At 45.6% G+C, this 27,651-nt stretch overlaps 2 protein-coding genes across 3 annotated transcripts in view; both read left to right on the plus strand.

Annotated features, from left to right (window-relative positions):
* TMEFF2 (transmembrane protein with EGF like and two follistatin like domains 2) overlaps positions 1-5,492 on the plus strand; it is a 108,564-nt gene extending 103,072 nt beyond the window's left edge. For both annotated transcript variants that reach the window (XM_048952900.1, XM_048952901.1), the window contains exons 9-11: positions 294-452; positions 3,770-3,856; positions 4,266-5,492. In XM_048952900.1, the coding sequence (XP_048808857.1) occupies positions 294-452; positions 3,770-3,856; positions 4,266-4,362 (343 nt within the window). In that variant the 3' untranslated portion in view covers positions 4,363-5,492. The remainder of the gene's footprint in view (positions 1-293; positions 453-3,769; positions 3,857-4,265) is intronic.
* Positions 5,493-18,431: 12,939 nt separating this feature from the next.
* CAVIN2 (caveolae associated protein 2) lies at positions 18,432-27,535 on the plus strand. The gene is made up of 2 exons (XM_048953465.1): positions 18,432-18,860; positions 25,149-27,535. Exons 1-2 carry the CDS (start codon positions 18,471-18,473, stop codon positions 25,935-25,937), a joined length of 1,179 nt encoding a protein of 392 aa, XP_048809422.1. The 5' UTR covers positions 18,432-18,470; the 3' UTR covers positions 25,938-27,535.
* Positions 27,536-27,651: the final 116 nt, after the last annotated feature.

Raw genomic sequence — 27,651 nt, forward strand, 5'->3', positions numbered from 1 at the left:
TCATCCTGATGTGCAAATGCTGGATGAGTCCTGGTCCTCTGGGCATCACCCGGCACTGCTTCTGCTGTTGGCTTGCACAGACCTCAGTGATGCTGAGGTTTGGAAGCTTTCCCTTAGAGAGGTCAAGGGAGGCATCAGTGCTCTTGCTGGGACCCCATCCTTAAAAAAAAAAAAGTATAAGCTTATGCTCAAGCCACTGATATGGGTTTTTTTTGTTTGTTTGTTTGTTTTTTCAGATATACTTTGTTTCAAAGTGCTTTAAAATTAACTGGGGAAAGTATTTTTTGTTTCAGATGTGATGCCGGCTATACTGGACAACACTGTGAAAAAAAGGACTACAGCGTTTTATATGTGGTTCCAGGTCCGGTACGATTTCAGTATGTCTTAATAGCAGCTGTGATTGGAACTATCCAGATTGCTATCATCTGTGTTGTAGTCCTCTGTATTACAAGGTCAGTATCTCAGATATTTGTAGAACAAGAAAGAACTTTTTATTTTCCTGCTTTATAACTCTGATTATACAGACCTCTGCTGTGACACTTGTGATAACAAATGCTATTTAATTCACCAGCAAACAGGTGATCTCGTCAGGTCCCACCAGCCAGTGCTCCTGTTACTGTTACTGTAGTTTTTACTTCCATCTTAATCAAACTTAGCTAGTGACGGTGCCTGCATAAAATGAAATTTCCTGTTTTGTATTCAAATGCTTGGACAACTATTGTTCACATAAATAAGGGGAATATAAATACAGCAGCTGGATCAACACTTAATAAAACTAATCATATCCCCATCTGGTTTCCTCAAGGGCCCATTCCCTTAGTCCTAATCAGGCGACACAAACAAACTTTTAAGCCTGTTTGCAATCCCAGTGATTAAATGATTTCATTAGGCTTGTATGCGTGTTCACCAGGTATTGCTTGTGCTTACAGTCTTCTCTAGACGGTGGCACGCTGAGCCGTGTGTGAATCTGTTCATTTTTTAATGAGGAAGAAGAGTTTGTTTGAATGTGAATGACAGCCCCAAGGTGGTTCAGAGGGGAGGGATAAATTCAATCTCTCTATACATGCTGCTCTTCCCCACTGAACCACTTTATTGTCTCAGGGTGTTCTGAACTTCAGGCATCTTCAGGCTTCTCTCTGGAATTACAAGGTTAAATTCACTCAGCTGGCAACCCTGGTACAGGACTCTTTCAGAAATAAATTTCTCTTAAAAAGACAAGAAAATAAAAGCCAGGTGTCATAACTCTGTACAAAATAACATTTCTAATGTATTTCACTCCTTGTGTTGCATTACCTGACTGGAAGACAAACATCACATTTCCTCCAGGAAGAGACAAAAAAAAAAAGGGTTCATAAATCCTTCTGTGGCCTCAAGGCATAAAACAAAACCGTCTGATAAAACCTAGCTGGTTTTTGGCCATTGCCTCAGTGCTAGATGCCAGAAGGGGCAATAGATAATATTGTGGTGGCATCCACAGAAGTCATTTGAACAACCAGAAAGGCAGTGTGCAGGAAGAAAAAGAAGGTGGTGTACTGACTGATAATGGAGAAAATGCTCTGTGTCATTTTTTTTGAGTGACTCTGGTTTCGTCACCTTCATCCAGTAGAGCAAATTACTTCATACTGAAGGATGAAGACAGTGCACTCTGAGCGACCCGGCACTGCGATGCAAATTGCCCATCACCCTGTTTTCCTTCATAGATGTTACCTTCTCCCACAGACTTTGTAACCAAGTTAATTTATGATCTTTTGGCTTTTCTCTGTAATGCGTGTAATTACTGCAGAGTATCCTCCATCCCGGCATAATGATTTGAGATACATTTGCAAAAGCATAACCATAAGTGGCTTAAGAGAAATCCGTGTGACAGGAGAATGTTGTGGCAGCAAGTGCATAAGTAATTGAGTTTTTGAAGTCATCTGCTTTGGAGAACCTGGCTGTGCTGGTTTGAACTCCCTGTCCTGAAAAACACCGAAGCCACCTTCACAGGTTCCTGGGAGAAAGCAGGGAGAACCATCGTCCTCACATGAGGAGACTTCCAAGTGTAGAAGTACAGCAAAAGACAGCCAGAGGTAGAAGTGAAAGATGATAGAAAATAACATAGGTATGGCTGAGTGTCATAATGATTCTCAGCAGTTTTCTTTATGGCTTTGCATTTTTTAGTGCTTTAGTAATGTTTAGTCACAACAGCTTATTTATGGGAAGAAATAACTTAATTAAAAATGAATGTGTAATGCATCTTTTACCTGCTATGAATCTCATTATGAGTGAGTCATGCTTGTGAGCAGGCTTCCGGGGAGGGAGGCAGGTAGGCTGTGCTCCACTGCCTCAGCACCCCAATGTGTTCGTAATCGAGTGTATCCCCGCCACCACACACCACAGAGAAATTTGGTTAGTGAGCTAAGGGCCAAGGTAAAGCTATCACTTAGTTTTCAGCAGATGATAGCATCTAAAAGACTGGTTAAATACCAGCATCCCACAACACACCTGTAAGTCTGATAGCACCACGTTTAAGTAGTTGTGGTATCAGTACTTGGCCCCGGTGTCTTTTCAGAGCACACCTTTGCTTCCATTGATTGGTATCATAGTGTATTTTGCAGTTAAAATGGGTATTTTTGGTGAAGTGGTGGTTTTTCATGACCTATATATGTGAATTGATTTGTCTCAACCTTGCACTACCATATGGGTACTGTCGGATTTTGGAGAAGCACCTCCTGGGTGTTTTTCTTCCCACTTCCAACATCCTCTCACCTCCCAGCACACACAGCCACGTGCCCCAGGGCTGCTGACCTTCCCCAGCCACTGCGTTTCTGATGGAATCAGTACCACCAAAGGCTTTTCCCCAGTCACAGGTGATGTGGAGGAGCTACTGGCAGCCTGCTGTGCCCCACAGGGTCCTGCTGTGCCACCGGAGCTGGGTGCTGCAGAATGGAACTGCCCCATGTTTGCTAGCAGTGGCTCCATCACAAGTGCCTTATGCTGAAAAGTTCAGTCAGATTTTTGGGAGCAGGCAGCAAGTAAAAAGTTCATTGGGAAATCAGAAACCAGCTCAAGTCTGCATTAGCTCCTAATGAGAGCTCTGCCATAACCTCCAAGAGCACTGGGAAGGCAAGCTCATTTTTCCCCTAGTAATGATAGCAGCTGGCTTCCAAGAAAGGAAAAAGGCAAAATACAGCATACAGCCATACAGCTTCTCATGAGGGGGTAGTCTTGTTGGCTTAGAAATGAGACAAGTCGGGACAGTCTGACCCATATTATGTTAGACGCTTATATAATTGTGTTTCAACAATGTGAAATGCTCCATGAGCCCTCGTGCTCATCTAGCCCTTTGGATGGAGTCACAGAACTATAGCATCATTCGCATTCGACGTTGAAGAGAAGCCCTAGCCCTTCTGATGGGGAGGGGTCACTAAAATCTAATTTCACTGCATTTTGCTGCTCAGTTAGAACCATGCCCAAGCAAGCCCTGCAGCTGATGCTGCTACTTCAGGTGCGAGGTTGAAGCACGCCCTTGCTAAGGAGCACCGTAGAGCTTGGTCCTGTTATTTATAAAAATAGCTCAACCACTGCTGAGCACCACGGTGCTGTAGCAAGAAGCAGCTCTCCTGAAGTTTCCCTGCTGTATTTTTGTCGAAGGTTTGCTGTCTTTTCCCCTGGCAATACAGAGTGAGACAGAAGTTCCACTTTAGCGCTCGCATGCGCTGCTGTCACAGCGTGTCCCCAGCAGGGAGACTTGTTCCAAACTGCGTGCTCTCACCACTCTCTTTTCCAGGAAATGTCCCAGGAGCAACAGAATCCACAGACAGAAGCAGAACACGGGGCACTACAGTTCAGACAACACGACGAGAGCATCGACAAGGTTAATTTAAAGAGCGCATGTTTCCACAATGGCAAAACTAACTGCAGAGAGCTTGGACTACAAAATACAGTATTATAGACAAAAGATTAAGACAAGATCTACACATGTTGCCTTGCATTTGTGGTAATCTACACCAATGAGAACATGTACTACAGCTATATTTGATTATGTATGGATATATTTGAAATAGTATACATTGTCTTGATGTTTTTCTGTAATGTAAATAAACTATTTATATCACACAATATAGTTTTTTCTTTTTCATGTATTTGTTATATATAATAAATACTCAGTGATGAGAAAAAAAGAATTGGCTTTCTTAAATTTGCTGTATCTCATAGCTGTGTATAGTCTTGGGATGTTGTATGTGGACACTAACAAATCTCTTTTTTTTTTTTTCTTTTTCCAGTTCTAGTGGCAATTTTGAGTCTACTGAACTCAGTAGTAGGGTTTTGAGTTGGTCCAAGATCAGCGACAATTATGGATGTGGGAAAGGTGAAGAATAATTTAACCTACATTGAGGAGGGATAAAATATTTCAGATCCGGACTCAACTACATTTCATCAGCTGCCTTCTCCCATACCATCTATCTTTACTCTCCCATAGCTTAGAAAGTCCTCGCCTTCTAAATTAAGTCCCAGCTGAAGGGGAAATGGAAATTCTTGGTGACTGCTTATGGGAGTGACAGGGGTAATTGTCTCCAACTGGGAGGGAGTAGGGGTCTGCCAAGGTGAACCCTGATAGCATGCATTGCAGCATCTCCAACTGGTCACTGGAGTGAGTGAAAATTGCTTCCTACTGTTGATTGAAAATTATCAGGTTAAATAAGTTAATAACATAATAACAACTGAATGCCAGCACAGTTTGTACCTCATGAACAAGCTGATATAATTTATTTTTTCAAAGAGAATGTGAAAACCACTCAGAAAACACCTTATGAATAACTTTATGGGTGACCCTACTCTATTAAATGTAATGAACTCAAATGTTGCCTATACCTTGGGAAAACAAGGGCATGAGTTTTGTCACATCCACATTGTGGACAAGATGCAGTTATTTCCATGATAGTCCGAACTCTCCAAAACTCTTCTGAGAAGCAAATATTGTTCTAGGTTGTGCTCTGAATGTTGAAGGCAGAGTGACACTGAAGGGCACCGAGTCGTCACTTCACTCTGCTGATGGACTGCTGGATTAATGGCATAATTGAACTAAAAAACATCTTGTAGTTCGTGCCTCTCCTCCCAAAGAGGCTTTGCCTGAACAAAAGCTGTCCATGCCAAAAGTAAGAGGTCCCTATTTTTTGCTATCATCACTCATGAGAAATTGCATTTGGGTCTCTGTTGGGCCTGGGGTTACTCAGGATGGTGGTTCCTGAGTGAGTTTCCATCTCCTGCCTTCAGCATTAGCTGGATCACTCATAACCGTTGCCACCAGCCCCGCTGGTGACAGCCCACCCCATCTGGCACCCAGACATGGGAGAAGCACTATTTCTACTCTAACATGGCTTTTGGTTCCCCCATCCCCAATCTGCTTTAAAGTGAATCCATTGCATGATGTTCACACGCTCTCAGTTTTTGTATTGTTCCGGGTTTCTTGAATTTTTAAAGGTAATAAAAGGCGATTGGCAAGAGCTGCTTCCCGGCACCTGGTCTGTGCTGATTGATGGGAGTGGGAATGCGGTGCCAGGGCAGGCAGCAAAGTCACTGGCCCTGCCTTTTCTGTGTAGTGCCACAAGGAATTCCCAAGCAGCCCCATCTGGAGAGCTGTTAGTGGCTGCATCCCCAGCAGCAGCACCTCCGAAAACAGGGCTGGTTTTGAGTACTCGCTGCAGACCTGAAGACAGGAAGAACAGTGATGTTGGCAAAGCCCAGGGGACGGCCCTCTCCAGCAACAGAGACCTCCTTGTTTGTGCCTCTGAAACTGAACCTCAGCATGCCGGTGTGGGCGTGCAGGCCAACAATAACTGTCTTGGGGGTTTATGGAAAGCAGTGGAGATTTCTGCATCAAATGCATCAAGAATTTGAATCAAAGCTGGGCGTGAATTTGGAGAACTGGGCTTTGAGTTGCTTTCTTCCTTTCCTGAAGGGACAAGAGCATTCTGAGCATGCTTTCCCATGCTGCTGTACTGAGAACCGAGGCAGCCACAGTAGCAGGGTTTGGGGCTGGGGGCAGGATTTGGTACGTCACCAGGAAAAAGGACACTGCAGTTTGTGGAGGAAAAAAATCAGTTTGATTGCTTGGAGATCCATGGGTCAAAGCTGGAAGTGATACTGGCTGCTTGAGGCTGCTACTGAAGCTGAAAGATGCTGGGAGCAAGAGAAATATTAATGTCATAGGTATGGTGGTTAAGAATTAGACAAGAGGCAAAGCCCAAATGCTCTCCCCTTAGGCTGCTTCTCCAAGCACTGTGCCATCTCCTGTAAACACCCCAGCCACATTTGCAGGTATCACAGAATCTTAGAATGACTTGGGCAGGAAGGAACCTTAAAGCTTATCTAGTTCCAGCTCCAACTCCCTCCCCAGCCTCCTCTCCACCATGATGCTTTACTTCCGAGTGTTCACACTTCTTCATCCAACATTACTGAAACACTGCATAACATAATTGAAGTAATAGAGGGAGGCTGGCATCCTGTTGTAGCCGTCATCCCCTTTAGCTTGCCTTCTGTACCAGGGAGAACTGTGGTTGCCTCAAATATTAATATGAAAATTAAACATGAGATGCTGAATATTAGATAACACAGAATAGATAATAATTGGGGCCGCACTTCCTTGCTGCAGCAGACATTAGGCAGAACGAGATGGGGTGAATTCTGGACTAGCTTCCCAGTGCCAGGCCCAGCAGCAGCATGCCAGGGCCACATACACATCTATACATACCTATAGGTGCATGTCTATGTGCCCCACACAGGTGAAGCGTGGGGCCAGCAGTGGTATGCACTGCGTAGTGCTGCCTCCTGTTTTGCAGAAGTTGCTCTTGAGAAAGCCTCCTCTTCAAAGAGTTCTCTCAAGCGTCTTTGAAAACAAAATGATTAAAGGCTCTCGCTCCTCTCATCTGACATCAGACGCATCTCGCTCTGCAGCCGTGCTCTCACCCTGATTATGCACGCCTCGCCATGCTCTGAGCTCCATGTGCGAGTGGAAGTTACACTGCAATTAGGGGCAGGCTCGTTACTGCACATAAAGGCCACGCACCTTGCTTTTACCCATGGCTTTGTGGCTGGTTGCAAGGTATCTGCAGGCATCGTTACCTATCGGTGTGGAGGCAAGGTGGGGCTGAGATTAACCATGAATTGGGTTGGGTTGGGTTGAGCTTTTCCTCCAGTAACTTCAGTGGGTCTTGGTGGTACATGGAAATCCTCTGCCTCATCACAACTAGGCCATCAGAGCCATTTTATCATTGATAATGTTTTATTGAGAGATACGGTCTGGATGAACCCAAATTTGGCTGTCTGAGCCCATTAGATCCTTCTGTTTGACATGGAAGCCAAAATCTCTGGTCTTCACCCCGCGTGCAGATGGCCACTGGTGAGGTGTTAGACAGGGCTGAGCAGCACTGCAGGTGGACAGAGACCTGTGCCGTGGCACTGTTCTCCATCTGACAGAGGGCTGTTTGTATTAGGTGGGCTTAATTTATTTCAGTTGCTGTTTGATTAATAGTTTCATCCCAGCAGGGATGCTGAAACCAAAGACCAGAGTTTTTCTATTAAAAACAAAAAAAAACAAAACACGCTTTTTCTGTTAACTTTTCCCCTTTTTTTCTTTCTTTTTTTTTTTTTTTTTTTTTGAATGAGAGCCACAAAGCAGTAAAATATTCCGCAGTCTCACACAGAAGCAGCTAAGGCAGCACAATAAAAATAAATCTTAAAAAATAGCACACAGGGAGTCTGCCCTATAGTCTGTTCTGTGTTCCAGCCCCACAGCAGCCTTCCACCCTCGGGCTTGCTCAGGGCCCCTTAAGGTGCACCCAGGGATGACTTCACATCTGGCACCCATAGGTGAGGTGTAGGTCCTCAGGGCGCATCCAGCCCTGCTTTGTGGTCAGTTTTTGGGGAGCTCCCAGCAGTGTAGATTAATGTGAGCTGGGATAGAGGCCATTGATAGCACTCTGCATGGTTTACATTTTCAAATAAAAAGGAGCTTCTTGTTTAATGGTTAATAAAAATGATGACTGCTCCCAGGGCACTGATTCTGACAGATGCAGAATGGGCTAGAAGGACCAGCTACAAGGCACACGGGAAGATGAAACCCATCTCTCCTTCTTTTTTTTTTTTTCTTTTGTGTGTGTGTGTGTGTGTCTTTTGGACTGTTGAGCACATCTCCACCATCATTTGCAAATTAATTGGTAATGTAATTCCACGATGCTACTGCTGTCACAGAAGCCACGCACACATGATGGCCAAGGCCCAGCAGCAACAGCACAGTGGTGGATATTGCACAGGAGTTCCCTTGCAGTAGGTGCTGCTCTGTACTCAAGTGGCTGCTCTGTTTCCTGGAGCCATGCCTGGAGCCATGCCTTCCCAACAAACAGCCCTGCACTGTCATCCTCCTGGCAGCCCAATGTTCTGCTCTGGAAGTTCTCAGCAATCCAGCAGTTGCATCAGTAGGGGATTTGCTGAGACTCTTACTTAACTAAGCTCTGTCCAAAGTGCCCCAAGGCCTGCGCACACGTGGGGCCATCCAGTAGCAATCGTTATTGTCACGGTCATGATGAGCTGCCATCATTCTCCCAGCAATAAGTCCAGATGTCTTCCCACCAGCCCTTCACATTGCAGTGCCAGTGCAGCACTGTCACGAGGACCGGTCCATGCCTTGCTCCCTGCGTGGAACGACACAGTCATGCAAAAGTACATTCTTTAACAATCAAAAGACAAAGGAAAGGAAGGGTCATGTGGTTGGACAAAAGTGACTAGAGCAGCGCATAAAAGAGACAGGAGATGAGGAAAGAGAACATTTTAGTTTAAGTGTTCCATCATTATTAATTCATTTGGTGCTTTTTATGATAATACTGATCATTTGGAATTCATTTGGTGTTTATGTGGATGTCATCTCAACTTCTGCAGAAATTCCAAAGTAATTCAGCATTAATGTGCTATTAAACATTGTTACCAGCCGGTACCTTCATTACTTCACCAGCACAGAATAGGCTTTTTTTCCTCCCATTCTCTGAATTCAAACTCCAGCGTTTATTTTGCTTTCATTAGGGTTTTAAAACATAATGCTCCCGTTTAAAAATTCTCCTTATGCTACATCAGTGTCATCTGTTTTGATGGCATCAAAACCATGCAAATAAAGGAGGGATTAATGGTGATGGTTCGTTTTGCCATCAGTGTCCAGCTGAACAACAGCCAACGGAGCACAGACCATGGTCAGTGCTGGGGTAAAGGGAGCTGAGGTGGAGGTAAGATGGCGATGACACCTCCTGGTCCTCCATCACACGTTGCCTCAAAGAATATGGCTACGTGGAGGTTAGAGGAGCCTGGCAGCGCTCACTTGTCTGTCAAATCTGCAAGGGTTGCCATTAAGTCATAAACGTGACAAAGATTAAAGAGTTTATTAATGTTATTAGAGACTCGAGATAAAACGCTGTGCCTCACAGGGTCTCTCTCCCTCTCTCACTATTTAATGAAAACATTTTCATCACTTTCAGAATCTATTATACCAAGTATTCATTTCAGGAATCCTAACATGATTTTATTTTAATTAGAAAAGATGTGGCAACCACCCGACAGCAGCACAGCGGAGCACCTTCCCCTGCCCCACAGCTCCCCGAGCAACCCCTGGGAGCTGCATGAAGCCACAACTCATCAGCCCAGGGACTTGCTTCTCTTTGAACTTTTCAACCAGACCGACTTAATTCACTCATTTATTCCGCAGCCTGATTTACTGTTAATTTATTTTGGTGAGGAAGGTATCCTGGCTTTAAATTCCAATCAATTAAAGGGGAGGACTTCAAGTTTTGGCTGCACAGTGTCTTCATGACATGCTGTGTCCCAGTTTAATGCCACACCGAAGCACTTCAAAACTCTATTACTTTTACCTAATATAACAGCACATAACTGCAAATTAATTTCATGCACACAAAAGATTGCTTTTTGCAAACGTACATTTAAGAACCAAATTTTGGCTAGAGCAAGCATCACCTGTCGCTTAGCAACAGTCACGGCATTGCTGAGTAGAGATGCAGAGCTCAGGGTGTCCTGTACTCCAGGTCCTGCAGTCCTGCAGGTACTGCTGGCCCCTGTTTCAGAGATTGAGATTTGGTTAATTCTCTCTTTTTTAAAAGTATTTTTTTATTTTTTTTTTTAAAGGAGTGCTCAGTTTTAGGGATCTTTAAAGTGCAGTAATAACTGAGCTGTTGATGTAAAGGCAATGGGAACTGCTGCGTGCTGTGACCATGATGGTGGCCCCAGTGCACTGCCGCTGCCTCAGCATTTTGCACTGATGTCCTCTGAAAAATTTACACTGAAGTCTTTTGCACTACACCCAAGGCTAGGAGGGGAGGAGACGATGACAGTAAGGCTGTCCTGAGGGTGTCCCAGTCTGCTCCACAACTCCTGAAGCCATGGGAAGAACCATCCCAGCCTCAGGCCGCCGCTCCCCTTGCTGTCCTCACCTCCACCCTGCCCTGCAGTGAGCAGCCATGTACTGCTGCTCCATGCCCGGCTTCCAGTGGCCAGGCACACAGCCAAAGGCATCCTTCGGCAGCCTGCAGAGAGGGGACCACGGGCCAGATCCTGAGCATTAAGGCCATTACACGGCATCTCTGTAGGCACAGCTAATTGACAACAATGAATGCCGGGTCTGCAATCAAGGACAGATTAGCAGTGAGGGCAAGCACGTGAGGCAGGAGGTGCTGCCAACAGCCTGGGCTCGACTCTGGCAAGGCCAGCAGGTTTGGCAAGCTCCACAGCACAGAGACAAGCTGCAACAGCAGGCACGGGGCTGCACCTTGGAGCAGGTGTCCTCCAGCACGAGCAGAAGTGCAAGGAAAAGGTGCTCAGAGCCCTGGGGTGGATGCAGAGGGACTCCTGCCAGGCTGCCAAGGTTGGTTACGAGTGGGAAGGTGGCACATCTGAGCCAAACACATCGTGCAGAACAGGAAAACAAATGTACAGAGCTCCATAAAAGTTGTAATGGGTTCTTTCAGTTGTGGAGTGACATTCTAATGGGATGTTTTAAATGGTTTTCCTCCTTCCTCTGTGGCTTTCATACGGACTATAAATCGGAGCTTCCGAGCTATCACCCACCACAGCCAGGATCCCAGCAAGGTACAGCATGCAGGGCAGGCTGGCATGGTGGATGGCACAGAGTGGCATGCATGCACCTCCTCCCTCTGCTTAGAGGTGCCAGAGAATGCATGCCAAGCAGGCTGCTGCTTTTTCCACAAAGAACCTTTCAGAAGTCTATGGAAAATGTGTTGAGAGAAGCACAATCAGTGGTGTCTTCGGTTTGTGTGAGTCAGCCAGTATGTGGCTGCATTAGACTCTCTCCTCCTAGAGATCTTCCTGGCAGTAGGGATGCTGGTCAGCCAGGAACAGCCATGTCTGGTAGGGAAACATTACTTAATAAGGGCAAATAGTTTCAAAAGCAGCAGCAGAGTGTATGCAAAAAGTATTGATTTTGATGCCTCCAGAGACTCTGTGCTGATTAAAAGGAAATTAAAAGGAAAAGAAAAATTAACAAAGGAAGCAATTTTATCTAGCGTACTGCAATATTACTTTCATCTGCATCGGGTTTGCTTTCTCAAGAAGGGGCCTGGGAAACCAGCACGGGAGAAAATGTACCCACAGCACTCACTCATTAGAGACACAGCAACAAACTCATTAGTGGCAGCGATGGCTGCATCCACTGCTTGGAGCCCTGCCACAGCCCTGATGTGCCGATAGGGATTGGCCTGGCCAAGGTGACAGACCCGCCTGGGTGAGGAGCAAGGCCACAGGCTGCTCTCTGCCACCGGTGCCGTGGGGCCCTGCAAGACATGAGGGGTCACTGCAGAGGATCGTCGTGCCGGGGTGGGAGCTGAAGGCAGGTCCTTCAGCTGGAGGCTGAAGGACATATAGGATGTGCTGCTTGGGCATCAAGCCTGCAAGGGAGATAGGTCTGCTGGTGGTCCTTGGGGGGAAGAGGACCCAGTCTCACCTGACCTGGCTGGCTGGCCAAGTCACGCTGAGCTTGGTTCATACTTGTGACAAGAAAACAAAACCAGACATAAGAAAATATTTTTTGAAAAGAGTTTCCATTAACTCTTTAAAAGCTGACACAATTCACTTACTGAAAGCTTGCCTCTGAGAAGCCATCCTAGGTGGGCATTATTCACCCCTAAGCAGAACAAAGGTGTCAAGGGACATCAGCTGTCTCTTCTCAACATCCATCACTGCTGAATGCCAAACTGTTCCTCAGGCAGTGTTCCAAAATCCCCACTTCTCCCAGTACGATGGAGAAGAATGCAGAGGTGTGCTATTTTCCCTTTAAAAGCAAAATCCTTTCAAACCTAAGGAAAAAAAATAATAATGACATGAATTTCGCATAAAGTGGCACTAGTAGAGCTTTTAAAAAGAGATGTACAAGGCAACAGGCAAAAATACAGAGATCAGAAGCTGACTTATCTTAAAAGGCCATTTTTACATGAGAGGCAGAGGAAGGAGGGTGGCAGGGAGAGGTAACCAGAGCCTGAACAATATCGGAGAGAACACCAAGGTGCAAAACTAACCTCTTCCTGATTAGAAGTTGCACGGCAAAGGAAATCAAGCCATAGGCAGCAGTTTGCTGGCATGCTCCAGGGTTTGTGTTAGGCAGGACAAGCTGGCTGTCCTTTGGGGAACGGCAGGGGATGGGACATGCCTGGGCTTGGAAACAGGATGGAGATGGGCAGCAGGCAACAGCCAGGCCAGGGAGCACTGAGCAGTGCAAGATGTAAGCTGGCACGATAACCACCATCAAAGGCAGTCCAAACCGGGCTGTCCTGAAGGCGGTCAGATTTGTCGTGCGAGCGGAAAACTATTAAATTGAAATTATTAAAATAAATTATTACAATGATTAAATCAGAAGACTTTAAGCTCCTACAACCTGACATTTCATGTGCTCCAATTGTCTAAATATTACCGTATTTAGTAAGTGGAGAAGACGTGGAAGTATTTGCTGAAATATTCCACGAAGAAAATTCAATTATTTTCTTTTTAGCCTGGATCTGCTCTTCTCAAAGCAGCCAGCGACTCACTGCGAGTCTCCTGCACCATCCGTCTGGCAAATATCTTGAGTGCAGCTCGGCCAGAGGCTTTATTTTTAATCACTTCATTTTTATTAACACCCACGCTCCTACATCTCATGATGGAGAGCTCTCAGATGCAGGATGCTCATGAGTGTGGCTATGGGAAAAGGCACAGAGATGACGCTGGTCCTGCTGGCCTGGTCCTCTTGAATCTCATTAAAGCTGCAGAAGGAAGCTACCGGTGGATTGACCCAATGACACTGAAGGCATATGGGGAAATGCATCTTTAAAATCATGCTGCCCCTTTATGTTGTGCTACCTTGAAGTATGCGCTTCTACACTGCAGGAAACAGCAGATGGGGTTTAGGTATCTTACAACAGCCTGTTTTTGTTGGAGTTTTTTTTTTGCTGTGCATGAGAGTGTAAAGCTAAACAGCATCTAGAATGGCAGTGCTGCACCTTGCTTGCCTTAACGCACCAGGGTATCCTCCAATGCCTGGAAATCATGCAAAAAGAAGCAAGCTCACCAACGCTCCATAGCATTGTAAAATGCCACAGAGTGGCTCTGACGCTGAGTGCATAGCAGAGCAAGTAGCGAAGTTGAACAAACATGTTTAGCAGTCAGGAAACAGGCTTTTATCTACTTATTTATTTGCTTTTTGTTCACTACTGTGAATGAAATTTTTAGGAACACTTTACAAAATAAGAAGTACTGAGGCTATATCTCTTCAGCCCACTTTTTAGCCCTGTCCGAGTTACAAAGCAAGATCCCCCTGCTCAAAGCTCAGCTTCACACTCGGGTTCACCTGCAACCTGGGGTATGGCAGCTCATAAAAGAACGCTTAGAAAAACTTCACTGCTTATTGAGTAAACAAGCTAATTTGCAGCTTGACATTTTAGCCGTGTCCTATGCAGATGACTTTCTGCTTATTCAATATTTCTGAATAAACACCCGTAATGGCTGCGCAATAATAAATAGGATATTAATACTAGGAGCCAGGAGCTGATTTAACCTTTTTTATCTTCTAACCTCAACAGCGACTCTGAAAAATATGCAGCTTTTTATGTAATGAAATTAGCAAGTTTTCAATAGCTGAAAATTATGCCCATTAAGAACCAAAGCCAGAGAGTCTATAGCAGATCCTGCTCACCTCTCTTACAGGGTTACCGTGAGCAGCCCCAGGATCCTTGCCTTGATCACATGAGACAGCTCTGGAACGTGCACCCAGAGCCCAATGCTCTTCATCATTTTCATGCCTTCTTGCCCCATCATCACTGCTCATCAGAAGGAGTAACTCAGGTTGACATCACTCCTACCAGAGACGGGAGCTCCTGAATTATCTAAGCACAAACCTAAATACTCCCTTTTAAAGAATAACTGATCTACTAAAAGCAAGTATTGTTTTGGACATGCCATGTCGGATTTATAACGCTTCGCTTTGCATTGCGCCGTTACCTCCCGCGATGTCATTTGAACAACGCCAAGCACCATGACACAACATGACAGCTACCGTGGCAATGAGGGAGAGATACTGGCTGTTTTCCAGCTCCGTGGTGGCTCCCCCCAAGCACATGATTCAAGGGACAGGAATGGCAGTATGTCTGCAGATGGAAAGTTACACGAGTCTCCCCAGCTACCCGCAGAAAACATCGCCTAAATTCACCTGCTTTTCACATAATTAATGTTACATTTTCTTCCATTACAGGTGATTTCATTACCTTCTTCTTCCGAACAGCTTGATCACGAGGGAGGAAAGGCTCCACCATCAGCTTTTTACCAATAATGAGGTATGTGCCAGATAAAGGATTATTCTTTTTCAGCGTAATCCTGACCATAATTCCCAATTTCCCCCTTACAAAAACTCCCCTCTGCTGGGGAGAAGCATCATCCTGAGCAAAGCCCTGCACAGCAATGCGGGAACACACTGCCTCTCCAAGAAGGTTGCTTTGGCCAATGTCCCTTGAGAACTTCCTCAAGATGATAAATCACAGAAAAGATTGTAATAAAGAGTGTCCTGGCATAAAAAGTAACCACGTGTATTCGGCGACAAACTCTAAAATCATTCTGATTTTCACTCTCTTCTAGAGGAGAGAGAGCAGACAGGGTAGCTCTGCTTTTCACTAAAAGCCATTTCCATTTTTGCAGAAAGGTCCAGGAAAAAAAGGTGAAGCCATCTCTGTTTTCATATACATTCTCAAACTGGGAGGGGAAAAAAAAAAAAAAAAAAAGAAGAAGGAAAAGAAAAAAGAGCACATGCTTTAGCAGAAGCTGACATCTTTGGAAGAAATAAAAGCCAATCTCCCAGTTGGAAAGGGCTTTTGCTCAACAAAACACACACGCCATCAGAAGAAGTCCACCAAGCTCAAGTTCCGTAGTGCCAGCGTTCACACCCACCACAAAAGCCTGAACATGGGATGATGCTTAAAGGGTCGTGCTGGTTCCTTGCTCCAAAAGCAAAGCCAACTCCAAGCAGGTAGCCATGCTCCATTCTGCAGATCCTACTATTTTCCACATCCGTTTAATATCAGCTAGATATTAAAACTTTGCTATTCTGATCTGACTCGCTTATCCTGCACCGTGCCCCACATATTCTCTATATGAAAACAAGAAATTGGCAAGTCCAGCCTGCCCATATGCCATTCAATTTGAGTCTGCTGGTGTCCTGACCTCACTTTTGTCCGAGCTGCTTAATGTGCAACCCAGCAGCTGAAGAATCCTCTTGTACTTGAAACTAAGGAAGCTATTCTTTTCCCCCCTCACATAAACTTAATTTGCTTTTCAAAGAAAAATCATAGTTTATTATTGGGCTCCTCAAACATCTGAAGAAATACACAGAAAATTCTTGGCACATATGGTATTTTTATGTGGCTTATTTTTTCACTTGTCTACAAGTCTGAGCAGAATTACTGCTGTTTGGCACACAGCAAAAGGAAGTCTCCTGTGCATAACATGATTTAGTCTGGCCGATAAAGTGAAAGTGGATTTCTTGGTGGCATATTAAGTTCCGCTGGATGCCATTTGCACAAGAAGCAAAATTGCAGTTTCATGTTCTTTTATGATGATACATTTCCTGTCAGGCATCCTCATCTTTTTCTCTTTCCCCAAATATTAAAATCTCTCCCAGCGGTGATTCTCCAAATCTCCCATTCCCATATATTTGTTCTCCTGCAACAACCCCAATTTGTACAGGGCTGGAGCAACAGCCCTTTTCTACACGCAGTGACGAGCAGCCAGCAGATCGAGTGAGACCAAGAAGGCCACACAGAGCCAGTTAAGGATCTCCAGGGCTGAGTTCTCTGTACAGGGACAGAGAATCATAGAACCACCACGGTTGGAAAAGACCTTCAAGAGCATCCAGACCAGCCATCCACCTGTCACTAATACTTCCCACTAACCATATCCCTCAGTGCAACATCTGCACGTTCCTTGAACGCCTCCAGGATGGTGACTCCACCACATCCCTAGGCAGCCAGTTCCAACACTTAACCACTCTTAGTGCCAAATGCAATGGAATAAATGAATCTCGGTGTGATTTTTATAGCGCACCACAAAATGGATGCTATCAGTTTTCCCATCTAGATGGCCTCATACGATGCCGTTATAGACAGTGGGAGCTTTGATCTGAAATATATGAGGATGATGTCTACAGTCCCTGCAGTCCTTCTCTCCCCTATTATCTCCCCTCTCCTTCCCTCCTGCCATATAGTTTTACATATTATTCCGTGGCTAATAAATTAGTAGTAATGCTCCAGCATAAAACATTTATTATCCTGAGCATCACGTGACTGATGAGTGAGTTAACCTCAAATTTCTGTCTGTACAATTCACATACATTGATTTTACATGAAAATCACTCTTGACTTGCAGGAGATGACCCTGATAAATTTAATCTCTTTAATGCTTCTTCATTCTAAATGTAAAATGTTTTTCTCTCTGAAGTTTCTCACCAGTAAAACCTGCAACACAAGTTGGCAAAAAACTCCTCTGCCATCATTCCAAATTGATCAGTAAAGCTTAAAAAACATAAAATCAGCATCAGTGTACAGGCCGGTGAGCCTCACATCTGTGCCTGGAAGATTATGAATCAGATCTTCCAGGAAGAGACGTTAAGGCACATGTGAGATGAGGAGGCGATCCAAGACAGCCAGCACAGCTTCACCAAAGGCAGATCATGCCTGACTAAACTGTATCCTGGGCTCCATCAGAAGAGGGGTGGCCAGCAGGGCAAGGGCAGGGCAAGGTGATTGTCCTATTGTTCTCCTGTTCTGTGCCCTCGTGAGGCCCCATCTGAGTACTGCGTCCTAACCTGTGGCCCCCAGTACAGCAAGGATGTGAAGCTGTTGGAGTGGGTCCAGAGCAGGCCCATGAAGATGATCAGAGGTCTGGAGCACCTCACCTACGAAGAAAGGTTGAGGGAGCTGGGTTTGTTTAGCTTGCAGAAGAGAAGGATCTGGGGAGACCTTCTAGTACTTGGGAGGGGCTCACAAGCAGGAAGCAGACCGACTTTTTGCACTGTCTGTTAGTGATAGGACAAGGGGCAGTGGTCTGAAAGAAAGTAGATTTAAGTTAAATGTTAGAAAGAATTTTTTTACTCGAGGGATAGTGAGGTGCTGGCACAGGCTGCCCAGAGAAGCTGTGGATGCCCCTTCCCTGTAGGTGTTCAGTGTCAGGTTGGATGGGGTGCTGGGCAGCCTGAGCTGGTGAGTGGCAACATATCAACCCAAGCCACTCTGTGATTCTACAGTTCCGTGATCAAAATGCTGATTCCTCAAAGACCAAACGGTTCAGCCGACTTGACAGCTCTGTTAAAAAATGCGCCATGTAATCAGATCTGACAGCCGCTGTCAAAGCCACCAGCTGGAATACCGTGGCTGGCTGGAAGAGGCACCATTTTGGGGCCATCTCATCGCTTCTAACATAGCACCACATCTCTCACGATGCATCCCCAGGGTGGGTGGCACCCAGCAGAACCTCTTGAGCCGTGGGTCCCCCGAAGAATAGTCTACGGTGCAGGCCAAGGGGCCTTGCAACTAAGACAGAAATGTTACCCATGAATTTGCTTTGCTAGGGCACGGGACAAGTTTCGTATTTTTTTTATTCACATTTCGTGCTGGCTATGCAGTTTCTCCCGATGATGCACAGAGTACGGGTGCAGGACGAACCTCGAGCACTTTCAGAATCTTTAGAGAAGGCTCGGAAGAGCAGCGGGAGTAAGGAAAGCGGTACGCATTCCGCGGTGTCTCTCGCCACCTACCGACGACGAGCGATGGGCTTCGAGCCCGGAGCCGGGACCGGCCCGCCCCGGGAAGCCCTCCACCGCCCAGGGCGGGCCGACACCGCGGCCGGACTCCTCCCGCAGCCCTTAAGAGCGGCGGCCGCGGGCGGCGGCTCGTGCCGGGGCAGCCATGGGGGAGGCGGCGGGGGGCAACGCGGTGCCGCCGCCGGCGGAGGCTGCGGGCGGAGGGCAAGTGAACGCCCTGACCGTGCTGGCCCTGCTGGAAAAGCTGGTGTCCATGCTGGAGTCGGTGGAAGGGCAGCAGCGGCAGATGGAGCAGAGGCAGCGGGGGCTTGAAGGGGCGGTGAAGGGCATCCAGGGGGATCTGGGCAAGCTGTGCCGCAGCCACGGGGCTACGGGCGCGGCGGTGGAGAAGCTGCTGGAGAAGTCGCAGAAGGTGTGCGCGCACACCCGCGCCGTACGCGAGCGGCTCGAGCGGCAGTGCGCGCAGGTGCGGCGCTTGGAACAGCACCACGCGCAGTTGCTGCGCAGGGACCGCTTCAAAGTGCTCATCTTCCAGGTGAGGAGCGCGGCGGGACGGGGCCCGTTTTGCTGCCGCTGGCGGACGTGGGGAGGGAGGGAGCCCTGCTGCTGCTGCTGGCGCCTCGTCAGACTGCAGGAAGGGCCCGTTGAATTCCTGGCAAGCTCGGGGAAAGGTCCCGGGTTTTTTTTGTTTTTTTTTGTTGTTTTTTTTTTTGCTCTTTGCAAACTTGGGGAAAGAGCCCCACCCTGTTAACTGTTAGCAAAAATCCTCTTTTGCCAACTCTTAGCAAACGTAAGGGATGGGAGTGGTTTCCCCAGCTCTTAGTGAAGTTTGAGAAAGGCCCCATGACCCCTCTTACCAAACCTTCAGAAAGAGCCTTCTCTGAGTTTTGCTAATAGCTGTTAGCAAACTCAGAGAAAGAGCCCATTTTGCAGACTTGGAGCACAATTCCGTATTGCTAACTCACAGCTAAGTTGGCGCAGAGATCCCTTGTTTTCCTAACTTTTAGCAAACTTGGGCACAGAGCCGCTTTGGTTAACTCTTAGCAAACTTTGGGAAAGTTCCCAATTTGCTAATGTTTGGCCAGTTTGGGGAAACAGCCCCTGAACACCACCCTTCATCTGTCTGCCCACAAGAGCAGGGCAGAAGTGCAGCTCCTGCTCCACTCCCACCCCATCAGAGAGGAGCTAAAAATGCAGCGAAATCTCCCGGGAGCCTGTCCAGTGATAGCAGCAGTTTGCATATTTTCCCCTTTTTAAGCAATGGGCTGGACAGAACGTGGCATGAACTTTAACTAAACACAGGACGTGAGTTTCACATCTGGAAAAAAAAAAAAAAAAAAAGAGAAAAGAAAAGAAAAAGAAAAGGAAAAGGAAACGGAAAGGAGAAGGGTAAAAAAAAAAAAGAGAGAGAGACCTACAGAGCATACAGATGGGGTGTGTCACAGCCGAGTACACTGAGTTTGTCGGCTGCGTATTATGGCGTCAGTTGCTCGCTCTGCTTCTTGGACAGTTGATTCCTGTTTTGAAAGAAAAACAAAACAACCAGACCCTTAATTTTGACAAAGTTGGCAGATCTGGCCAGCGCCCAGCCACGTCCTCACGGAGAGGAAGCCCCCTCCGCTCTGCTTATTGTTCTCCCAAATGACAGTGTGTGTGGCGTGGCCCGGAGAGGAGGGGCCACTGGAGTTTCCACCCCAGAAGGAATGTGGAAATTATTCCTGGAAGAGCTAAGTGGAAAGATGAACGTTGCTGGTCTCTGAGGGCTTTGGAAGCTGTTTCTGTGAGTCAGAGCATGGCCACCTCCTGTTAGCTGAGAATGGGCACCTCCAGGCCCACGTCTTGACTGCACCCCACAGGGAGGGTGCGCTTAACTTGAGCAGGGGGAAGGAAGTTTCATGACACATATTACAAGGTATACAGTGTTTTCCTTCAGGAAACCCAACTTTTAGCATTTTTCAAAGGCACATAGAGTGAAGACAGCTGTATGTGTGCTGCGCAGTTGGGACCCCGTTGCTACCACAACTGCAGGCTGTGAGTGAAAGAAACCATGCCAGATGTTTGGAGGATGAAGTAGCATCCTGATAGCTTGCTTCCTGCCACTAACCAGCCCTGCAAAGTTAGGAACTGCTTACATCCGTTAAAGTCAGAGTCCTTCCTTTATGCTGGGTCCTAAAACACAGCCTCTGTCACAAGGATGTCACTGACCACCTTCTGGTGGGGAGGGAACATCGCTGACCTACAGTGGGAGCAGAACATGAGGTTTTAGAAAGGCAGACTGCCATTCAGCTGATGAAGGCAACGACTGGGGTGCTCCGGGGCACGCCCAGGGCTCGCTCCATGCAGGAAGTGGGATTTTCCACTGGGAGGATGCAGCCAGCAGGAAAGTGAAAACTTGCCAGGAGCACAAGCAGCCTCCCCACAGGAGGGGCTGGGGCTAGAGGAGTGCTAGTCAACGTGGGGTAATTGGAGGGAGGGAAAAGAGAGCAGAAGGCTGGCTGGGGTTTCTGCTTTTCCAGAGAAAAACAATACCAGGAAGGAGAAGTCAGCGAGGCCATATTGATGCCAGATTTCTTTAAAAACAAAGGTGAAACTGGTGGCATGAGACTTCTCTTTGGCCTGGGGAGACTTCTTTTCAACTCAAAATGGAAATAGACTTCACACAGCTCCTTTCTTATTAGGACCCACTTTTCCAGCTCAGGGAGGAGCTCTGAGTGAAAATCAAAACAGAAGTTTTCTCTCCCTAGACTGTCTGCATTGCTCCTAGTTTGAGTATATCTGCAGTAATTGGTGGCATATTTTAATGGCATTGTATCCAAGTGTTTGGGGATGCTGAAGTTATTACAAATGACACAGCAATTTAGCAAAACACTGAAATGTCTGTTTCAAAAATCCTTGTTAAGCTTTGGCATTGTTATTTTGTGCTTGCTTGTGTTATCTTGTGTTATTTTGTGCTTGGACTGGTTTTTTTGGTTGTGGTTTGGTGGGCTGCTTTACTTTTAGCTGCAGAAGCAGAATTCAAGAGGAGAAAGGCCTGTGTTTATCTTTTCAGTAAAATGTCATGTTTGCTAGTGAAACTAGGCTATATACAGTATGACAAAGTTATAGCCTGGAGTTGAGCACCCTGACACTCACATCAGATGCTGCTCTTGGTGAATGCTTCATCCCCAGACGAGTGCTCTCATTTGGGAGGTTCAAACTGGATATTAGGGAAAGTTTCTCCTCTGAAAGAGTTGTCAGGCACTGGAACAGGCCGCCCAGGAATGTGGTGGAGTCACTGTCCCCAGAGGTCTTCAAGAAATGTGTAGGTATGGTAGCAAGGGACATGATTTAATGGACAATATTGGTGGTAGTTGGACGGCTGGACTAGATGATCTTGGAGGTCTTTTCTAACTGTAATGATTCTCTGATTCCATACTGGTTACTCTTATATAGATTAAAGATAGAAACATCTCGCGTGGCCCCTGGGACGTGATGCACCTAGGGCAACAGGATGGGATGGCCAAGCCACAGACACCACAGCCTGTACAGGACATGCAGATGGGCAGCAAGACACATCCTCCTCCTGCAGCTCCAGCTCCACTGGGACATGCTGATCTGAAGAACACGGGTGGGAAGGAGGTGAAGGTGGAGCTCCGGCTGCTTTTAGGAGCATTAGTCATGCTCTGACAGAAATACCTATTTGCAGAGCAAAACAAGCTTGAGGCCAGTAATCATTTAGGCACTGTAATAGCATCTAGCAGCACACAGTGCTGTAGGCACAGAAAAATGCCACCTCCCCTTCTGGAGGGCCTCTTTCTACATGCAATATGGCAAATCCAACAAAAATCCAAACCAAAGCACCTCCCTGCTGCAGCATCAGGCACACATCCACCTGCTCTCCCTCAGGCTTCAGAGTCGCGTGCTACTCACCGTGGCTGCCGTGCTCCTTCTCAGCATATGCTGTGGATGGGATGATGACCTATGGGAGGTTCTCAGGAAGAGCTGATCACAGCCAGAGGAAGGCACTGCTTTTGACTTTGCTGATACTCCTGGCATTAGCAACAGCTCGCATGCACAGATCTTGCACCCTTCTTTTCAGCTCTACAAGGAAAAATAGAATTCAGGCTCACAAGCTGCATACAAACTGACATTAGAAAATGCAAGTGTCATTTTTGAACACAAATCTAGATAATGAAATGAGGTATTGCTCCTTTCCTAGGTTTTTAGATTAGATCAAGAGGAAGAAGTAAAAAGTTCCTCCTCTTTTTTTTTTCCTCTCCTCATGGAAAATAGCTATGCAGTTTGTAACCATCAGCATTTTTAACTGTATTGTTCTCATCTTTCTAAATGAAATACCAGACAGCTCAGATGTTTATCAGAGAGAATGCAGATGTCATGTGGACATGTCAGGGCTAAAAGTTAACAGCAGCTCTCTTATAGTGACGTACCGGTAACTAAAATGGGAAAGGCTGTTGCAGCACAGGGCGCTCCTACTGCACTGCCTCTGCGTTTCCAAAGCCTTCTAAATCATTTATTTTTATTTGCATTTTAATGTTTCCCATAATCCTAAGGTCTTCTACACTTGTGAGATAGGGAAGCATGCTACTCCCATTTTTCAAGCAGATCAAGAGGCGCCTAGAAGCTGGTGTTTGCGAGGCCATACGGGAAGCTTAGACACGCATGATTTCTCAACTGCTGTATTATCTGATTGTCAAAGACCCCCTGTTATCAGTTTTTAATTGAATCATTGGCTCGTTAGCACACAAAGGGTGGTTTGGTTGGGTTTTATTAATTTTTTTTAAAAAAAAACAAGGATAATTTGACTGTTTCCCTTCTATTGAATTGCAAATTTGACAGAAGGTGAAATAAAATCCGCACTTGTATTTTCAGCAGTCCTTCAGCCTGACGTGGCCATAGTCTGTCTCTGAAGAGAGCCGTGCTGGTCACCTCTGGGTCTAAGAGCTCAGCCTATGTGATGCCCGTCCACTAGAGTCACAAGTCAAAAGCATACCTATACTTACTGAAATCAGTTTTCTGAGCCGTTCGGAGCTCGCAGCTGAATGCTGAGTTGTTTAAAACCATAAGCAATTACCTAGGTTTGCAAAGAATACACAAGATGAGTAAATTATGTTTTCTACTGAGTTCTCATGCTCTAGGGAGTAATTCAAAACTGCACCCACTCACATAATCCACATTTCATTATCTGCAGCAGGAAGAACACACAAATATTTGTTCTGCAGTAAGAGTTATGCTCACTTACAGCTGGCACAGGTGCTTTCTGTAGTCGTGGTCACTGCGAGGAGAACTGCAGCAGCAGATGGAGAAGGGTGCTTGCTTTGTCGGGGCTCCCACCACAGAGAAAGCGCCGTCTGTGCAACCGCATCCAAACCATGGGAGCATCCAGACCGTATCCAGCCATCTCTTTGGTGATGCTTTTCTTTATCCTGCAGCATAACTCATCAGCACGCCCAAGTCCCACTTGTGTGCAGTTATTCACCAGCGTATCGCTGAGCTGCGGAAGTGGCTCACACAATAGCCTTTACTATTTTATTTTTAAAGAAAGAAACAGAACTGCACAAAGTAGCATGGCATCTTCTGCCATCCTTATGCAGCCTTGCCAGCAAATCTAACTCAGAACACTGCTCTCAGCACTCACAATTGTATGGCCAGCCTTGAAGTAATGAGCATGAACTTGGCAACGTATGTGGCCTTTTTTCCCCTTTTAACTGTAAGCTCAAGCCCACTGGGGAGAGAGCTGAGGCTATTACAACCATTTCACTCAGTACTTGCTGCTGTCATATCTAATGATAATTTTTTGGTTAAAAAAGAAACAACAATCAAACACAAGAAAAGACGGAATAATTCCTTCCAAATCACAACGCTTTTTTTTTGTTTCTCAGTTGCCAATTTCTAGCAATTCCCAGTACACTAAGAAAATTTCCCTTTATTTTTTTTTTTCCTGTGCTCTAAATAGTTGTAGAACAGCATGCATTCTAAATATCCTGGGCCACATGACTTACTCTACAGAAAGATGGTTGGGAGAGGAAAGGTCTACAGATTTTCCCCAGACTCCCTGGTTCTCTCTCCTTGAAGACAAAGAAGCATTCTCAGTGCCTGAGCAGTCATCTATGTAGCACAGAGGCCTTTAAGGCGTGTTTAAGGCATATCAACACTAGCATCAGTGTTTTTGGCCAACCCCACACAAACAACTCTTCCCCTTGGGTCTTTCCAAAGACCTGAGGCCATCCAAAGGAAGTAGGGTTAGGCAGGGAGTAATAAATCTTATTATGCATCCAGTGGGCAAAACTTCACTCCCTTAACTCCCAAAAGTAATATTCAGATCACTGTGATCATAGAAGAAAGGAGAAGAATAAATGGCGGGTTGTGCTTTACTCACCATACTAAGTCCAGTGTTATCCAAGAAGCTTCACTGTCTTTGCTTCTAGTTGGGAACGAGGCCAACACAAGTGATCTGTCTGCACCAAGGCATCCATAGCCATGATATCACCCCTTCTTCTCAGGGATCGGTGTACAACCTCTGAAGTGTTTAAAAGAGAAGCTAATTTAAATGACAGAATTTCCGTTCTGTATACATTCCAAGTCCCTCTGAAAGAGAAATCTTACAGTTGACAGCTCATTAGTCTTAAACTGTTACCAGATAATGGCTCAGTGGGCTTTGAGTGGCTTGTTACTGGTTAAGTACGCTGAAACAACAAGAGATGTTCAGCATCCTTCCTCTCGCTGTTGGAATTTATATATAAAAAAAAAGAAGTAGTTGTTCAGGGTTATGGTTTATTTATTAAATCTGTGAACTATGAAACTCAAATATTGTCATTTCTTTCAGGAGGAAAATGAGATCCCTGCCAGTGTTTTTGCAAAGGAGCCTATTCCCAGCATTACAGAAGGAAAAGAAGAGCCTGTGGATGAGAACAAAACACTGGAAGAAACCTTGCATACAGTGGAATTATCTTCAGAGGATGACATACATCACGAAGATGATATGGGCGACAGCGCAGATGAGAAAGCAGAAGAGTCAAGAGCTGAGAAAATTAAAAGGACCAGCCTGAAGAAGGTCGACAGCCTCAAGAAAGCGTTCTCCCGACAAAACATCGAGAAGAAGATGAACAAGATCAGCACAAAGATCGTCTCACCTGAACGGAGAGAGAAGATTAAGAAATCCCTTACAGTGCACCATCAGAAATCCTCCTCTTCCAAGAGTTCACCTTTCAAAGTTCCGCTCGCGTTCAATGTGAAGAAATCCCATGAAGGAGAAAGTCCCGCTGAAGCCGAAGACAGACCGGCAGACACGGCAAGCACCGACCAGGCCGAGAATGAGGAGGAGATGTCCTTCGCCGACATGCACTCAGATATGACCCCCACCACGTCTCTGGCTGAGGAGAGCAAAGCCGTCATTGATTCTTTGGAGAAAGAAGCCAGGATGGAAAGCAGCGCTGTGACAAACAACAACATTGAGCTGTCCATTGTTGAGGATGATGAAGAGTACGGGATGCCTCTCGAAGACTCCAGCCAGAAACTGTATGATGAAAGGAGCAAACCAGTCAGCGGAGAAATGGAAGAATCTGATGAAGAAACAACCCAAGCAGCTGTTCTGCAGATAGACCAAACAGCCTAAGACGTCAGAGCCGTCCTTCAGCTTCCAGATGCCCACAGTTTTGCCTAAGTGAATGACTGGTTTCTGTTACACGTGTGGTAGCGGTGTTTGGGTTTCTTCCAGCCTTCTCTCTGCAATGATAATTTACTGCATCATATCAGAATGCCCAAATACTTCTGTTTTCCTCTCTCAGAGTATTTAGTATTTTGTATGTGAGCGTAGAAATACCAGTGAGAACACTTGAGCATGGTTTCTTTGCTATGCTCTGTGAACGCTGACAGCCTCTGTAGCTGCAAACCTGCGCTGCTGGTGTGGAGCTTTGCTCCCTGATGTTGCAAGGCCAAAAGAGCAGAGTACATAGCAAAACTGAAACGTTGGCTCCATCGGTCTCCACAGGCACAGGATTTTTGCCAGTAGGCTCTGGCTTAGAAGAAATGACCGTGTTTATATGGAAATGAAAAGATGTACTTCAAACTGCCGGAGTTACAGAAAGACGTTAGCGACAAGCATGAATGTGTAATCAACTGCTGTACCTTTAATGGATTGGAAATAGTTAAAAAAAGAGAGAGAGGAGTTTGATAGGGTTAGGGTTATTAGAAACACAGAGATAGTCTGAAGGAAGTATGAAACGCTATGAAATGTTAAGGAAAAAGGGGGATGGGAGCAAAAATAAAAGCCCACTATATTAAATCTATACTTCCAGCTTAAAGAATATATACTCAGATAACACTAATTAATTAATTCTTAATCCTTGTAACAAAACGCTATCAAACTTTGCACCTGCACAACTTTGTATGTCAGAGTATTTTGGAAACAGTATAACTTATCTTTTTAAAGATTATTTCATATATAGAGTTATATCTACACAAAAGAGTTAGATAACAACAGGGATGTAAGGGCAGTACTTTAAAAAGGTGAGAATGCTTTTTTAGGCATGCCTCAAGGGCAAACTGCATTAGGGACTGAATATGATGACAGGCATGAGTTTACATAGGAACGAGTCTGCAAAGGCATGAGGTTTGATTCTCTGTCAATAACTTAGCTTGGGATCACCTCCAAAAATCAGAGGCCTAATTTTTCAAAATTTGTGGAAAATGAGAGGTTCCAGAGGAGCCCGTTCGCTATGAATGTTCATTCCTGTCACTTCACAAAGGTGAAGAAAGGGAAGCACAGCACCCGCAACGGTCACCTTACATCCTTGTTTGTTTATGCATTGGGTTATTTTTTTAGATACATACAAATATAATTCTACCGATGCTTAACACTGCACTAAAAGGTTGCTTCCTTCAACTTGTATTTAGCATCACCAGTTACAGGGGAAATAAAAACTACAGCATAAAATGCCATCGTGACATGTTTAGCAGATACTGCTCCACGAGGGTGATATCTGTGACCAGCAAATCACGCTGGAAATTAGTTGCTAAGAGCTTACTGTAGACAAGTACTGTTAGAAGTTAAGCTCTGATGTATACAGCGTCATCTAGGAGATACTGTTTGCAAGGAAAAAGTAAGGCATAACTCATGTGGCTTTATTTCTATTTTGTATTAACTACAGTGGATTTCCAATGTTTTTACTTGTAACTAACGACAAATATGACAAATAAATGCATAACGTGAAACGCAGGTCTTTCAGTCTTTGGGAGAAGCAGTGCGAGAAGCCAGCAGATTAAATTTAAAGGTCAGCCATTTCTGAGTGCATAGACGTCCCCTGCTTTCCTTCCTCAGTGTCTGCTGC

Source organism: Lagopus muta, chromosome 8 (assembly GCF_023343835.1).
Source record: "Lagopus muta isolate bLagMut1 chromosome 8, bLagMut1 primary, whole genome shotgun sequence".
Classification (NCBI taxonomy): Eukaryota; Metazoa; Chordata; class Aves; order Galliformes; family Phasianidae; genus Lagopus; species Lagopus muta.

Excerpts from the sequence above, each read along its gene's own strand:
- CAVIN2 (XM_048953465.1), top strand. The coding sequence starts at position 18,471 with ATGGGGGAGGCGGCGGGGGGCAACGCGGTGCCGCCGCCGGCGGAGGCT. Across the intron at positions 18,861-25,148 it reads TCAAAGTGCTCATCTTCCAG|GAGGAAAATGAGATCCCTGC; the intron begins GTGAGGAGCGCG and ends CATTTCTTTCAG.